Source organism: Plasmodium vinckei (assembly GCF_900681995.1).
Source record: "Plasmodium vinckei vinckei genome assembly, chromosome: PVVCY_14".
NCBI lineage: Eukaryota > Apicomplexa > Aconoidasida > Haemosporida > Plasmodiidae > Plasmodium > Plasmodium vinckei.
In genome coordinates, this window is record NC_051306.1 from 781,985 (window position 1) to 799,530 (window position 17,546).

Genomic DNA, 17,546 nt, shown 5'->3' on the forward strand with positions numbered 1-17,546 from the left:
TATATGTGTATCTTTACAAAATACTAATGCGAGATACATAACTTTTGGATGTCCTAAAAAAGTATGCCATCATAAAACTTTATGATTTCTTAACTTGCTATTTACACGTGTGTGTGTAATATATGGATATATTCATATTTCCCCTCATATTTATTTTGTATTTTTGGTTATTATAACTTTTTTTTTTGAAGAAATATAGTTAAATATAAAAATTAATTATTTAGTGGCTATATAGTTTATATATAATAGTTTATTTGAATATTTAAAACGATGGTTGCATTAGGGAATGTTCAATAGTATGGAAAAATTCCCAAAGAATGCTACTAAGGAAAGATGAGACAGTTTATATATCTTTACTATAATACATATAGCATTGCGACAAAAGTTATAAAATAAAATTACGTTATAATAATAACTAATTATGTATATTCACAGGCATAAATATGCAAAGTCCCATATGTTTTTATTTTTTTTTATTTAACTAATATTAGTGATGGTTTTGATCATTGTATTCTTCACATACTTCTTCTAAAATCAATGTAATGGATGATATTTATTAACTATTAATTTTTATATAATTAGGGTATCAGTTGCAAAGGCTTAAATATTATATGTTATTAGTATTGAAAATTTATATACTTATTCTGTTATTTTTCAAACAATAATTAAGGACACATTCATTAATATGTGTATCCATCGTAAATGAAAATATTAAAATACATAATTTTAAGTTCCCTTATTTAATTAGAACTTAAATGTTTAAGAACAGTATGAACTGTTCTAATTGTAATATTTTTTTACCCATTTCTAACTACTAAAAATATTTTTTTTTCGCATTTACAATTTGTGGTTATAAAATTGTATTAAAAGGAGAGAATATCACATTTCAAATTATAAGGAATAATGTGTGACAGTATATATAGTGAATTAAACAAATATTACTTATCAAGCTCATAAAATGTGTGTAGAGGAATATTTTAATATATATTTTTCGTGTTATTATAAATAAGATATAAAAATAAGTTTTGAAACCTATATAAAAAGTATAAAATGCGAACGCCTAAAATAAGCGTGTGAACAAAATATTTATATACCATAACCATATCTTCATTTTTAATGATATATAATAATTCCTAAATTATAATTTAATAAATGTTCCTATAAAATAAAAAAACATTTGTAAGCATTTATTAATATCTAAATTAAATTTAAAAAGAGGTTATTGTATTATTATTTTTTTCGTTAAAAAATTAAGCTATATATCATGGAATTTCGTGCATGCTTTTTATTGAAAATAATTATAAAGTAAGGCTTGTTTTCCTATATATGTGAGAAAAAACAACCATAAGTACCCAAGCATAAAAACTTGTCTCGTATGATCTTACTCCGCATTATATATGCAACATTTCGTTCTATTGACTTTTTTATATTTTCGCTTATTTATTTACAGTCTAAATTCATAGAACAAATTATTTCTGCACATTATTAAAAATAGCAACCAAGTTGCATATACGAAAATAATTATATCGCTAAAAAATTCTAGCATTTATAAAAATTACGTAAATATTTTATTATAATTTTTTTTATTCTATGCATTAAAGCATAAAAATATATTATTATTTATTTTTTTTTATTTGTTTGTCCTTTTTTTTATGTGCTTTTCTGTTCTATCATATTAATTTATGTGTATATATATTTTTTAATTCTCAACATTTGGTTTTGCTATTTTATCATCTATACATTTGATATTTATGATTAAATTTATTCGTGTCAATATCTATTATATTTACTTTTATTTAAATTTTCTCATTTTTAAATAAAATTAATGAAACATATGTTCAAAAATATATTATTTCATAAAAAGGGCAAACATGACAAAAATGATGGCATTAAAAAGGCTTTTTCTCTTTTTTCAGTCCCTAGCAATGAAAATGAAAGAATCATAAATTTTTGGCCTTTGAAGTTTATGGAAAAAGACGAAGAGGATTTATATATTATAAAACTATGCGATAATATGTATAATAAAAAAAATGTTATTCTGGTTTCTCATTTAATATCTCTATTATTGATGTATTCAATTTGTCTAATCGTTGGAAATATGAACAGTACGAAACAGTTGCATAATATTTAAAGAAAAAATTGAACATATTTCCACGTAATAAAATGATATTAATATTATATAGGCATATATTTTGTGTGTATATTTATTTTCTTTTTCTTTTTAGATTTGATTTCAGTGATAAAATTGACATATATACTTTTACATACATTTACCGCAATTAATATAATACTAATTCTAATACTACATGCTACACACTATGTTGAAATGCTTAAGAGTATCAAAGGAGGAATTTTCATATTCTATATTATGATGGTAAAAATAAATGATATATATGATATAATATAATAACGAAATAAAGAAAGCCAAAAATGCTCAAACTAAACATTGGTATTAATCCTTTTGTTATTTCTTTCACCAATATTAGCTTCGCTTACATATATATTTTTTTTCTTCTTGTGGGGTTTGGATTCCTTTGCAGATATTTACCATATGGTGCTCATGGCTTTTTATATTATTTAATGACATTAAGGATCTATTACCAGTTGTTGTAAATGTAAATAACTTTTTATATGCAACATATGCACATAATAAAATTAATATTGTTTTTTATTTTTTCGCATACCTTCCAATTTTCTATCTAATAACAATAATACCGTGCAGGTAATAAAAAAGATCGAAATGAAATCGAAAAAATTTATATTTTACCCCAAAAGAGACATAAATAATATTTGATTTTTTCAAGAGAAAAATGTGTTCCCACACAAATTTATACACCCCCTTTATACATATATGCACATTTTTAGAATATGCTATTCCTGCGCTTTTGACATTCTATTCTTTATAATGAAGGTGGCAATTTTCTCCGTTTACTATCTGATTACGATGAAAAGTTATATCCTAACAGACAAGTATTTAAAATATGTATAAAACTAAAGGAGTAACAAGGATATACACATATATATATACATTAAACATATAAAAATATAATATTAATAGCATAAAAAGCATTTCATCTATTATATATATTTTTTTTATTAGTATCTTTATGATAATATCAGCTCTTGTAGGAAGTCTTTTTATTTTTATTATAAGATATATTATTGAGATTCAAAGGCGTTTATCATTTCATAGTTGGAACAAACAGACCAAACAAATTATAAAACTAAAAAAAACTCTAAGGGAAGAGAAACAAAAACTATCAACTACAAATATTGAAGAAATTTATAACTTAATTAACGATGTAAGGTTTTTCTTTTTTTCCAGCATTATTGTTCTTACATTTGGGGGATATATAAAAATATTTAATAATTATAATAAAAAAGAAAAATATTTTTCATGTGCATAATTTAATTTTTATAGTCCATAGGAAATTGTTACAATGAGGACAAAAAAGAAAAGGAGACAAATTGGAACATTGTGAACAATTTGGAAAAAATTTTAAATATTTTAAAAGAGGATAATTTATTTTCTCCCGATTTAAAAACTATAAATAAAAAGGTTAATAAAAATCAATTAGACACCCTTTATACTAATTTAATATATAGAGAAAAAGGCGAATTTATCATTAACTTTATATTCACATTGAAAATATTGTGGTTCTTTTTCCTTTTTTTCATCAGAGTTATAACCATATATATGGTTATATTATGGATTTAAAAAAAGACAAAGAAATAATAAATGATAAAATCGAATCTAAGGAAGATCTAGAGACAGAATCCGAATCATGTTGTGCGAACGAGGGTCCTGATGAATCAAAGGAAGGATCACAAATTGAATCGATATTCGAATCAATCTCAGATTTTAAACTTAAGAGAAAATCAGATTTGACATACGCAAGCAGCTATGAAGAAAAAGGGAACAAAAATTTGAAATATGATTTTAACATGAACATGGTACAAACATATTTATAGTTAAAAGTGAATAATTTGTAATTATATACAATATAAACTATAGCATATATATATTTATAAATATACAAAAATAAAATTACATGTTAAAAATTTTTTGCTCTTCTTTTAAGGATAAAGAAATTATCGATATTGACACATGGAACACCAACTTTTTGGATCGGAAAACACCAAATAGTGATGCATTTATTAAAATTGGATATATTTTATTGAATAAATATTATACTTCTAATCAAAATATACCTGTTAAAACTTTGTACTCCATGCTTTATGAAATGAAAAAAGGATATAACGACGTTCCATACCACAATTCTATCCATGCAGCTATGGTTATATGAAAATTGTATAAGCATATATATACATATTTTCTATGCATAAATAAAAAATGTCGACTTGTCTAATTGTATTGTTTAAGTTTTTCTTTGTGTTAGTATAACTTTAGACAGCTTTCTCCTTTATTATATTTTTTAATTTGTATTTTTTTATTTTCTAATATTTTTATAATTTCCCCCGTCCCATTACCACATTATAGGTAACGAAACATTGCAGCATATTAATCACGAGTTTAGATACTGTAAATATATTAAAAGATAACGAAATGGCCGCTTTCTTAATATCTGCTTTAGGGCATGATATAGGACATTTTGGAAGAACAAACATGTTCCTCAAGAATTGCTCAAACTTTTTGAGCATAATTTATAATGATAAATCAATATTAGAGAATTATCATTGCTCATATCTATTTAGCATATTAAGTAAAGAAGAGCATAATATTTTCAAAAATGAAGATTTAAAAATACTAACAAACCTGAGACAACAAATAATAGAAGTAATTTTAGCAACTGATATGAGTAAGCATATTAAAATATTAGCGCAGTTTAGAATTAAGTCAATTAAAATAAAATCTTATATTGAAAAAAATATTGTCCTTTGTTTAAAAATGATAATAAAAGCTGCTGATTTGTCTCATAATTCTGTTGATTGGAGTGAGCATTATTTATGGGTCAAAAGATTAGTAAATGAATTTTATTTAGAAGGAGATGACTTATTAGAAAGAGGTTTTGAACTTAACCCATTATTTGATCGAAAGGCTCATAATAATTTTATACAAGTTCAAAGAACATTTTTAAGAGAACTTGTCTTACCCTTAATAAGTTCTCTCAAGACTCTTGACACTAGCACCATTACCCAATTAATGCTGAATCAAGTTAAACGAAATTATTCCAAATGGGCAAAAATTGAAAAAGATGAAACAAAAAAAGCGAAATATTTAAATGAATTATTAGCTGATGTCCCCAATTCATGGAAAAATGCTTATATGCCGAATTTTAGTATATATAAATTATAAAAAACAAAAAAAGAAGATCTACATATAAAAATACGCATATAATATTATATGAATAAAGCATCCATAGCATGGTCCTATATATTTTATATTCAGGATGCTTTATTTTAAGCATTTTATGTAATAATTTTATCTACCCAATATTATCCCATATAATTCTCACTATATATTACATCTCATAACATAATTATAAAAAAATGGAAACAAATATTAACATTTTTATATTTAAAAAGTATTCATAATACATTTTATATTATAGCTTTACCCGTTTTCTATTCTCAACAACAACCTTATTATTCAATGTTTTTTATCTATAATATATTATTTTACTTTCATAGCATAATATTTATTATGTTTCTTTCTACATATGCAATAAGGTTTAATGTAAATTCTTTTTACTATAAATTATATTTTCCGAAAATACTTAATAAAATGAAACATAACTTGATCTGTTAAATATTAATATATTTTCAAATACCAACACATATTATTTATTTATGTATTGTACACAAAATATATACATTATATGCATGTATATAATAATAAATGCCAAATTTAATAATTTATATATATCCCTCATTTTATAAAACTATAGGGGAAAACATATATTTATATATTAAAAAAATAAGGTTTTAAATTTCCATAAAACAAGTTAAATTAATTCTTAATAGCAATATAAATGTGCCACTTATGGAATAAAAATAAAAGGGTATATACTTTATAATAGTTTTTCGTTTATACACTAATATAAGTATATAATTGTCCCATAAATATTTACGTAAAAATTAATAAATATTTCCATAATAATTATATAAGTTCCGATAAATAATTGTAAATAATAAAAAAATATATTATATGAATTAATAGTATATAACATTTCTACTATTTAGTATATTCTCAAATAATTTCGTTAAAAGTTTTTTTTTTATTATTTTTTAACATTAGATAAAAATGATTCATAGAATAAATTTTCTTTCAAATATATTTTAAAATAATTTTTTATGTTATAACATATTTTTTCCTTTTTTTTGTGTATAATAAATATAATTTAGCATATTTACCGTAAAACAATTTTTTATAATATAATTAATATCATTATAAAAAGTTTTTGGATTTTTTAAATGATAATTTGAAGTGAAGTAGTTAGTTTTACTTCCATTTAAAATCACAGCATAGTGGTTTTTATAAAAATTTGGTATATTCTTTTCTGGTTATAAAAAATAGTTCTCATATGGCTAAGAGGCATAAATTAAAGATTACTACGTTGTCGATTTTATTTTTTGTAATATTAACCGGCATTCATACCGTTTTTACCACATTTAACCAGAATGATTGTAAGTTGCATAAAAAAATATAGCCTTACTTATATGTATAAATAATATGTGATTATATATGCATGTATTACAAACTGTGAACTTAAAAAAACTATTGTATCTCATTTTTATCATATGTACCAACTTCTCTTACATTTATATATATACAAATTTTTTATTTCTTTTTGAAGGGATCAAATTTTACACAAGTTGCTCAGGAGACGGTGATGTAAAATGGGAACTCCTATACGTTTTAACCCTTTTGAACTTTTTCCTCTTAATGCTAAATGTAAATTACAAAGAAAATATAGACAAACTGAATAATAAGAAGAGCGAAATTAGTGATATGAATGATGATTTAATAAATGTTGATATTAACGAGTTTGGTAATAATGAAAGAGATGACAGTGGGGATGAACTTGAAAAAGAAAAAAGATACAACAAATTAAAGATAAAAAATCTATATAGCATTAGTAATTCAAGAATTTGCTACTATAGTATGTGGATATTGTGCTATTATTCTATATACTTCTCATGCTTCTTGAGCTTTTTACATGGTATCAGATTATTTAATAACAATTTAATTAACATACATACAATAAGAACATGTAAACTCGAGAAATTAGATAATTATATAATATCAGAAAATACTTTTACAAGTTTATATTGGGTATTTATCAACTTTAGCGTATTTATGAGCAAGTATACAGACTCTTTTTATGCTATTAATTATGTAAATTTTAATATCGAGTTTAGTACAAAAAGAAAAAGAACATTATTTTTCCTAAATTATGCTTTCCAGTTATTACTAATAACTTATACAATATACAAGAATGTATTATTATATCAAAATGGAGTGTATAATTTAAATCAAATTGTATGCTCACTTATCTTTCTTTGTTTAATATTGTATACCATTTTTGAAATTACATATGTCTTAGAAATAAATAAGCCATCTTATTACAGTATGCCGAAATTATCATATAATTATGTATGGTCCATTATTTATTTATTTGTTATTTTCGTTTCGTCTGTTATATTCTATTTTTCTGTTTATGCATACTCTATAAAAGATACGTTTGTAAATTTTCAAATTATGTTATGGCTTTTTTTCCTTTCGTTAACATACATAAAAAGGAAACAATTGTTTATTACAGCGTAATATTTATTTATATATTTTTTAATTTTATTTTCTTCATTATATCTAATTATTTTATTAATTCTGTAATTATTATTATTTTTTCTTTTTTGTGTGAAATTGTGATAAAAAGAGAAAAACTTTTTAATGTAAAAAATTGAGACAAAAAACATAAAAATAATATTATTTGCATAAATTATGAAATAAATGGTAAATCCAGCGCACCAGCTATATTATAGAATTCCATAAATGGCAAAATATATAATATAAAAAGGGAATAAACAAAAAGAGAGTAAAAATATCCATGTATGTAAGCACTTGCGTTGAAAGAATGGGGATATGAAAATTATAATTATTATTTTTCATTCTTTCTTAAACAAAACGAAAAACTAGGTTTTTTATTGTCTTTATCATCAAAAGCTAATATATTTGCACTATATATATGTGCAAATAAAAATAAAAAAATAATGATAAATGTTAAAATAACTAGCTTCAATAAGCAAATTATCGTATCTTCATATATATTAACTCATAGAAAAATAAACATATTTTTTTATTTTGTTGTTTTATAAACAGAAATATATATAGACATAATTTATATTGACCATATTATAATAAAATTTTTGTGCACAATGAAATGCATAAGTAAGTGTATGAATTAATATACGCAATTATAGGCATGCGTGTAGATGAACATATTTATTTTTCTGTATAGAAAAATAAGTTACCATATTACATAATAATACAAAATGGACAGAAGTAAGACAGAACTGGCATTTTTAATCTATAATCTTGAGTTCGTAAAATTGAAAAATAATCACAAATCATATGTTATAAATGAATTAAATAGGAAAATTAATAAATATGCGTCTTTAATAATAGATAGCACCTATAAACATGTTAATAATTTTTCTTATTCAACAAATATATTTCATTATTTTTATAAAATAGCGGAATATTATATTTTAAAATACTTCAATAGCATTATTGTTGATTCTATTTTTTATTTCAAATGTATAAATGACCTAAAGAACAAATCTCTTTGTGATACACAAAATGATGAACCTAAACTTTATAAATGTATATATAAAGAACAAAATGAAAAGGGGCTGGAAAATTGGAATAATACTAACTCAAATGATTATACTTTTGATTATCAAGTATTAACAAGTTATATTCAAAATTTAAAAAAATTATATGAAAAAGATAATTGTGTTGCTTCGAATATAGGTGGCAAAAACATAACGAAAACAAAAGACAGCAAGAAAAAAACTCAACAAAAAAATGATGATAATAATTCTACTAAACCGGAAGTATGCAATGAGAAAAATGAAGATAAACAAAACAATGAAAATGAAATAAAGAATGATAGTGAAAGTTTTAAATTTGGAAAAACATTTCTATATGATATATGTGAAATTAATGATAGCCTTTATAACAAAAAAAGCAGAATGATATGTATAACAAAAATATTTCGTAAAATTATTAATAAAAAACAAATGAGAAAATATATATGTGAAAATGATAAAATGGCAAAAAAAATGTATTTAAAATTTTTTATAAATTTATCATTAGGTATCTTTATATACCTATATATGTATAGATATATTAAAAAGAAATATAAGAATATTGATTTTTTTATATTTTTAAATAACCTAAAAAACATTAAGCAAATATATTCTAACAACACTTCTTATTTTGAAAAACAACAAGTTATTAGCTTCATTAAATATATCAAATTTATGAATATTCAAATGTTTCAATATGCATATATATCATTCTTTGTAAATACATACAAGTATATTAACTTAATTCATAATACAACTCTCGTAACACTTTATTATTATTTTAAAAAAATAAATAAAAAGCATAAAGGGAAAATCAAGCTAGTAAAAAAAAAAGACGATAATTTTTCTGGACACCAAAATAATGACCCTTATGAATATTTTATAATAGAATATGATGACAAACAGAAATGTAACGAAAGCTCTTGTCACTATAATAAAAATATATGTGACAAAGGGGATGTATATAATCAACAAATTTCTAACAGCATTGACCAAATAGAAAAGGAAAAACCGATTAAGAATGAAAATGTCGAAAAAAATGTGACAAGAAACTTGGAATGTACTCATAACAATGATGCAAATATTAACAATAACCTGATTAGTGATATAAATAACAAAAGAGAGAATGAAATTGACTTAGATGCTTCTTATGATTATAATAATGACAAACAATGCAGTCACGGATTTAATTGTGTAGAGCAAAAAAAGGAAAGTATCCTTTCTATGAAAAATAAAATAAATGGAATTAGTGAAATCATATTTGATAGCTATATATATGTCTTTGTATTTTACAAATATATAAGAAATATAAAGAGAAGCGTGAAATCTAACATTATAAAAATACAAAGTAATATTAAAAAAATGATTCATTTATTTATTAGTATATATAAAACGAATAATGGAGAAAATATCAGGATGAAGCAAAAGACATCATTAAACATGAATACAGAAGATACAAAAAATATTAGCAATCATATTTTAGGTGATCAAGAATGTAACAGTAATTATATAAATGATTCAACACAATCCTTAGTATATTTTAAATACATAGAATTGTGCAAATATTACAAAAATTGCATAAAAATAAATTATGAAATTATAAAATCAGTACACACATTTCACATATTGCTAACACATTTTTTTAAATATTTTCCTGTCTTAAATTTTAAAAAAGGGAATTGCACTATATATAATTATTATGATAAATCGTACATATATAAAGAACAAGCAACAAATGAAAATATTGACACGAAAGAATCAGATAATCCAAATAAACAACAATTTTTTGATATATTTAAAAATGTTAAGGATTATGAAATAGATTTCTTATATTTCAATGAATATCAAAAAAAAAAAGGTGACACCGATGAAACACTACAAGGCATAGAAGAACACAACCAATTTGAATCCTTTAATGAAGTGTTTCACATTGATGATAATGCTAATTTATCACAAAACAATTTTAGAAAAGAAAATATAAATGATCATGAAACCACAGATAATAGTTATAGTAATGATTTTGTAGAAGGTTTAAAAGATGTATTTTTATACTGCATAAACAACAATCTAGATGATATTCTAATCAGCGTAAATATGGAAGAAATTTTCCAAATAAAAAGAGATGAATCAGAAAATGAAAAAAACATTTCGATCATAAATCAAAGTAAAGGTGATGAACTTGCCAAAAAATGTAGAAGTGATAATAATAGCAGGAGTGATAGTATTTTAGAAACCTTAAAAATCAATAGAGAATTACACAGTAAAACATTAGAAATTATAGAAGGGTTTTCGAAAGGTGTATCATGTACTATACAAAATTATGAATATGACTTAAACCGATACAGTAAAAAGGTCTTAGAAATATATGATGATACTATTTTTGATATACACTATAAATTTTCTAATCAAAATACAATTGAAAGTGAAGAAGAAATAAAAAACAAAAAATTATTGGAAGTAAAAATATTTTTAGATTATGAAAAATTATATAACAAAAAAACAGTGGAAACTCAAACACCTATTTCATTTTTTAGAAATGATAAAGCAATACAAATACCAAAAGATGAAGAGTCAATAACAATAACAGAACAATTTATTCAAACACACAAAAGTAATAATCCTATTTTTTATTTAAGTGATATCTATAATTAATTTGTATTTTACCAATTATTATCAAAAAAGAAAGTTTTAAATATACTTTGTGAAGCAATATAATATTGTTCTCATTTGGGATATATTTGTTCTACACTTTATATTAATTAAACTTAACGAATTTTCACTTCATATTTCATAGTATATAGCTTATTTTTCATCTTGTAATTTTTATTTGACTGAATTTTATTTTTGTGGTATTCTATACTATTACATATATACACATGTATGTTTTTTCCCTTTTTTTTTTAATGCTATTTATTTTTTTATAAATTTACAAATTTATAATTCTATATAATTATAAAAGTTCCTATTTCAGTAAATAATTTTGCTAACATTATTTTGGAAATACTATATATGTATAATATATAAAAAAAAAATCAAGAAAATGGTTTTTAATTTTTTTCCTCTTCAAAAATTATAACACCTACACCATTTATAAACCTTCTTTTTTTATTGAAATTCATTAGAACATTTTCAGTAAATGATTGTCGATTTTTTTATATAATTTTAAATTCTTTAAAAATCTTTTGTAATATATTCCACATATATTTTTTAGCCTAGCTTTTTGACACATTTGTTTCCCCATGATTTGTTATACAGTTGCGAAGATGCATTTATAGAAATATAAAATTAATGAAATATAACACCCTTTTCACAAGTATTACAAAATGAGTAATATTGCACATAAAAGGTAATTAAAATGCTAAGGAATATATTTGGAAATAGAAAAGCTTGTAATAAAATTCGAATATTGAATTCGCGATATATTCATAATAGTCATTTAAATAAGACCCTTAAAAATCGATATAATGAAAAAGTAAGAGATAAATATTTGGATAATATATACAACAATGAAATCGATATTAATACTATAAACAGAAATGTGAAAAATAAAAAAATAGATTACCTTAGACAATTAATATACGATGAAATTGATGGGGATGAGTATTTACTAAATGAAAATATCATTCAAGAAATCAAAAAAAAAAATAATAATAATCAAAGCAGTATTAATAATAATGGGGATCCAGAAAATTCGAGACTCCAATGTAAAAATAAACAAAGTAAGGATGAAAATACAGAAATGGGTGAATCCCAATATAAACAGGCTATCCGAATATATAATTTATTGAAGTTAAATGATACAACAAGTATTTTTGATGAAGATGTTTTTATGAACATAGATAGTAAAATAAATCATGACATATATGAATTTGCCAAAAACAATATTATAAATGACAATTATAATAGTGTAGAAACCAAAAAAAATATTAAAGAAAAAACTATAGACGTAAAAGCAGTTGAAATTAATCCAATTACTGATACATCCGCCAGTTCGGAACAAAAAAAAGATGGCAGTAACGATTCTACTGATAGTACTGTAATAAATAATGGTACAAATGATAATATATCAAATGACCAACCATTTGATGAAAATAACTTTATGAATATAACAAAAATGAATTTGCCTGTATTTAATCCATCTAGCTTTTGCTTGGCTATTGAGTCATTAACTAACCATATATGTGACGACTTAATTTTTTTATTTGGAGATTTATCAGATAAAATAAAAATCCCAGATAATAATGAAAACGATAGATTATATAAATTTGTGCAATCATTGTGTAATTTTTTTTGTTTAGAAAAAAATGAGCACGATGTAGACAGATGGATAGAAGATGTTTACAAAGATATAAAAGATAAATTACCATCAAACATTCGTAATATTAAAGATGATTATATAAAGAATTGGTTAAAAGGGCATATAAATAGAGTTTTAATAAATGAAAAAAAAAACAATGAATTTTTATATAAAGAAAAATATTATAATTTAGGAAATGATTTTTTATATGATAGTTTATCAATAGATAATGATACTGTTGTAGATACAAAAAAACAATTTTCTACATCTAAGTTGACATATTATTTTAAGACAATTATTGAATTTTTATTAGACAAAAAAATAAATAGTGATTTAGAAGAACAAATAAATATGATGTTTTTAAATTTAAAAAAAATCGGTTTAGATAATTGGTTAAAAATGGATGTAAGAGATTTTGAAAAATATCTTTTACGAAATAATAATTCAAATTTTCTCGAAATTGTTGAAAATGATAAGTATACCTCTTATCTAATGCTAAAATGTGCTAGCAGAAATATTACGGATTTTACCTTTTATGAAGAATTTTCTCCATTCTATCTTTTTCATGAAAAACCCAAAAACTCTATAGAAGAAAGGATAAATAATATACAAGAGAATAAACATATATCTGATCAAGAATTAAAAAATATGATATATTCAGATCAATCTTCTTTAACTATTATTAAAACTGATGATAAGAGTGGTGAATCATACAATGAAATGGATATTGATCTATTTATAGAAAAGGAAAAAAAATATAACATGAACAGATCTCTGATTACTTATTCCTTTGATCAAAATACAGATACTTATAGCTACAAATATAAGCAGATACCTAATACTATTTATGATCACAATACAAACAAATACATAAGAGAAAAAGATACGATTGATCCCATGTTAAAATTAAATGAAATGAGGTCATCAATATTGGAAGTTAAAAGAATGATGAGCATGACAAAAGGTAACCATATTATATTTATATTGAATCATCTGCATACCTATATATATATATACAACCATTTTCTTATTTTTCCGTTCATATTTCGAAATATTTCAAGCACTATGCCTTAATAAGGCACTATTATTATTATATCATTTCAATATTGTATTTTTAAAATCTATATATCAACATGCATATGTCCATATAATTATTTATACCTTTTATTTGTTTTTTTATACTTTTAGATGGAAGAGTATATTACATAAGAATAATCATAATCATAGGAAACGGAAAAGGTGTATATGGCTATGGAGTAGGATTTGGAAAAAATCTTAAGGAAGCACGAAACAGCGCTTTACTAAATTCAATTAATAACTTAGATTTTATAGATTATAATTATAAAAATTGCATTTTGAATTTTCCAGTAAGTGGACAAGAATATTCATCACATGTAAAAATAATACCTAGGCCATTAGGGAAAGGATTAAAAATAAATAGAAAATATTTACCATTAGGATATATATTAGGATTAGATAATGTAAAAATATCTTTTAGTGGCAGTAATAAATGGATGAGTAGAATAAAGGCATTAAAAAGATGCTTAGACAAAATTGTATCTATTAAAACATTATGTAAAATGACGGGGAAAAAATATGTCTGTCATTTTGCACCACATTATTGCACTAGTCATTGGCCAGATTATTGGTTTAAAAATATATTAAAAGAATATAAATATAAAATCCAAAGAATTCAAAAAAAAAGAGCTGCAGTGTGTAGAAAAAATTTTAGATCGAATATTTCAAAAATTCCCGAAGAGGTATACCCAGATTTTACTCCATATACTTGGAAAACTCCAATTCAAAAACACATCGAATCACAAAAATTTAAAAAATATATTGATAACAATATTTACCACACCAATGTATTCTAAGAATTTTTTTTATTTTTACATATCTACTTTTGTTTTTCAATTTGGTTTATACGATAATTAACAAATTGAAGCACCAAGTTATTCATATTGAGTGCATAAAACCAAATAAATGGTTATTATATTATCCTTTTTTATAAACCAATTTTTATGTTTTAAGAATATAATCATGAAAGCTTATACTTTTCTTTACAATAGGTATTTATTTTTGTGTTATTTCTATTATGTATATTTGTTACATATACCTACCTATTGAACTCTTTTTGTTTATATTATAACTTGCTTTAATTATTGCAATTTTTTAATAAAAGTTTTTGAAAAAATATATATAAACGAAAAAAAAAGGAAAAAGAAAATATAATGGATAATTGTTCATATATACATATAAATAAATGTGCATATATATTTTTCGGAATATATATAAATAAATTTATTTGCACTGATTATTATTTTATTCTCGTATATGAATAATATTATTACAAATTAAAACAATTTTAAAATATGCAAAAATAAATAATAAAATTTTACAATGCTTAATTCAAAAGGCAAATTACAACAAATGGCAACAAAACAGAGATCGTTCATTGCTATATTTTTCTTTAGTCTTTTATTATTATAAGTATTTCTTTCTTTCCCCTTTTAATAAATATTTTAATGCTCTTTATTTATCATTAATTGTCTTTCTTCGAACATTCTTGGGGTATTAATATTTACTAAAGCGTAGAATCCAATAAAAAGGAAAAAAATCATTAAAAGAATTATCATTTCCTGAGATAAGATAGTCTACAAAAAAAAAAACATAACATATTTTGTATATAAAATATATTATTAAACATATATACACATTACAATGATGCTATATTTTGTTTTTTATTTTTACCGGATTGGTGTGATAAACGTTTTTGTTCTCTTTAGCATCGTCGGGATTATCAAAAACGTCACCTTCTTTGCATACAGTTAAATAAGATATATAATTAGGGTGTTTCTTGTAAATTTTATTTATATCTATAAGGAAATAAAATTTTTATTACACAAATAATTTATATTTCATATTATATTATTTATGTATTAAAGAAGCAATTAAAACATTATTCATGGTTTTCTGTTTTATTTACCTTCGTCACTTGTAGCTGTATATACGTAGATAGAAAACGTATATATCTGTAAAAAATCAAAAATTAGAAAAGGCGATGATATATATTTCTTAAATATTTTATAAATGCTATAATCATTATATATATATGTGACGTGCTTAATTAATGTATTTTATCATAAACTTACGTCATCTGAATTTGCATATTTCGTTGTCTCTAATTCGTCTGAATGATAATAATAATTTAATAATGTTTAGGATAAAAGTATATATAGGAATGTGTATAACATATATATATGATTTATTCTGTTATTATTAGAACTGTTTTTTATAAAGTATTAAATATACCAAAATATTTTAGATTTCGTCCTTTTATTAAATCCTTAACATAATCACATGATTCATTTATGGTAGTGCTATTCTGTAAATGTAATAACATTGATAATGATTTTAAAAGAGCATATATACCATTAACCATATGAGGGTATTAATTTACATTTTTTTCATTTTATATATTACTTTTAAGACACTTTGGTATTTAGTTACTATATTTCTGCTTGTGGCCTATATAAACAAGAATTATATGATGAAGGAGTTGACAAAAAAAAAAAGAATAATTGGTTATTGATTAATTCCTTACACTTTTGTCTAAAAATATGTTAAAAACTTTCTGTAATAAGAAAAAAAGGGGAATATATGTATGCATGTCTAATGTATATGATTATATGATATGGATATAATTATACAAAACCCTTATAAAAGGTTGTTTATGTATTGATATTTACATCTTCAAGGTTCAAAACGGTTTCTTTATCAAAGTTATCGATGGGATCACTAGAACTGTTAAAAAAATAATGAAACAAATTGTATATGTGAATAAACTCTAACATATAGTTACACGCTTATTTATATAGAATATCAAATGAGTATATTTGTTCACAAAATATATACATAATAATTAACAATCAATTATTTTGTAGCAATAAAAGTTAAAATATATATTGTGAATTATTCTTACTCTACTATTATCGTGTCACAATGAACTAGATGCTTCAGGAAACAAAAAAATGCTAGTAAAAGAACAAACACGTTTCTAAACATTTTTAAGAAATTAATAAAAATAAAAAAAAACAAGCTTCTAAAAATTCAGCAATATATTATTTATATTATTAAGAATAACATAATTAAAAAACTATAAAATAGTATGTATTTACAAAAGTTAAATCAAAAAAAAAAAAAAGCAAAAAAGGACAACGAAAAGGAAAAGATGGGACTTATATACGTTTAATTATTTAAATACTTCAAAGTTCAATGTGAATACATAATTATAATATATATATTTACTCGTGAAAAATTATAATAAAACAATCATTTATAATATCATATATTTTGGTAATTCTCCCAATATATTTTTTGTTATTTTCATGAATTTTTGTTTATTCATATATATATT

At 22.3% G+C, this 17,546-nt stretch overlaps 5 protein-coding genes across 5 annotated transcripts; 4 read left to right on the forward strand and 1 right to left on the reverse strand.

Moving 5' to 3' along the window:
- Window positions 1-2,944: 2,944 nt before the first annotated feature.
- Window positions 2,945-5,317, forward strand: PVVCY_1402140 (phosphodiesterase gamma, putative; the record flags this gene model as incomplete). Its single annotated transcript, XM_037634851.1, has 6 exons — window positions 2,945-2,970; window positions 3,059-3,302; window positions 3,422-3,559; window positions 3,682-3,954; window positions 4,083-4,298; window positions 4,502-5,317. 6 exons carry the CDS (start codon window positions 2,945-2,947, stop codon window positions 5,315-5,317), a joined length of 1,713 nt encoding a protein of 570 aa, XP_037490893.1.
- A 1,228-nt stretch (window positions 5,318-6,545) lies between these two features.
- PVVCY_1402150 (conserved Plasmodium protein, unknown function) lies at window positions 6,546-7,789 on the forward strand (the record flags this gene model as incomplete). The annotated part of the gene is made up of 2 exons (XM_037634852.1): window positions 6,546-6,648; window positions 6,819-7,789. The coding sequence occupies 2 exons, from the start codon at window positions 6,546-6,548 to the stop codon at window positions 7,787-7,789; spliced, it is 1,074 nt and encodes a 357-aa protein (XP_037490894.1).
- A 725-nt stretch (window positions 7,790-8,514) lies between these two features.
- PVVCY_1402160 (conserved Plasmodium protein, unknown function) lies at window positions 8,515-11,484 on the forward strand (the record flags this gene model as incomplete). Its single annotated transcript, XM_008624806.1, has 1 exon — window positions 8,515-11,484. The coding sequence occupies one exon, from the start codon at window positions 8,515-8,517 to the stop codon at window positions 11,482-11,484; it is 2,970 nt and encodes a 989-aa protein (XP_008623028.1).
- Window positions 11,485-12,187: 703 nt separating this feature from the next.
- On the forward strand, window positions 12,188-15,003 carry PVVCY_1402170 (mitochondrial ribosomal protein S5 precursor, putative; the record flags this gene model as incomplete). Its single annotated transcript, XM_008624805.1, has 2 exons — window positions 12,188-14,093; window positions 14,318-15,003. The coding sequence occupies 2 exons, from the start codon at window positions 12,188-12,190 to the stop codon at window positions 15,001-15,003; spliced, it is 2,592 nt and encodes an 863-aa protein (XP_008623027.1).
- A 648-nt stretch (window positions 15,004-15,651) lies between these two features.
- PVVCY_1402180 (conserved Plasmodium protein, unknown function) lies at window positions 15,652-17,194 on the reverse strand (the record flags this gene model as incomplete). The annotated part of the gene is made up of 9 exons (XM_008624804.2): window positions 15,652-15,783; window positions 15,881-16,005; window positions 16,116-16,161; window positions 16,282-16,319; window positions 16,442-16,514; window positions 16,613-16,657; window positions 16,734-16,763; window positions 16,879-16,933; window positions 17,112-17,194. The coding sequence occupies 9 exons, from the start codon at window positions 17,192-17,194 to the stop codon at window positions 15,652-15,654; spliced, it is 627 nt and encodes a 208-aa protein (XP_008623026.2).
- Window positions 17,195-17,546: the final 352 nt, after the last annotated feature.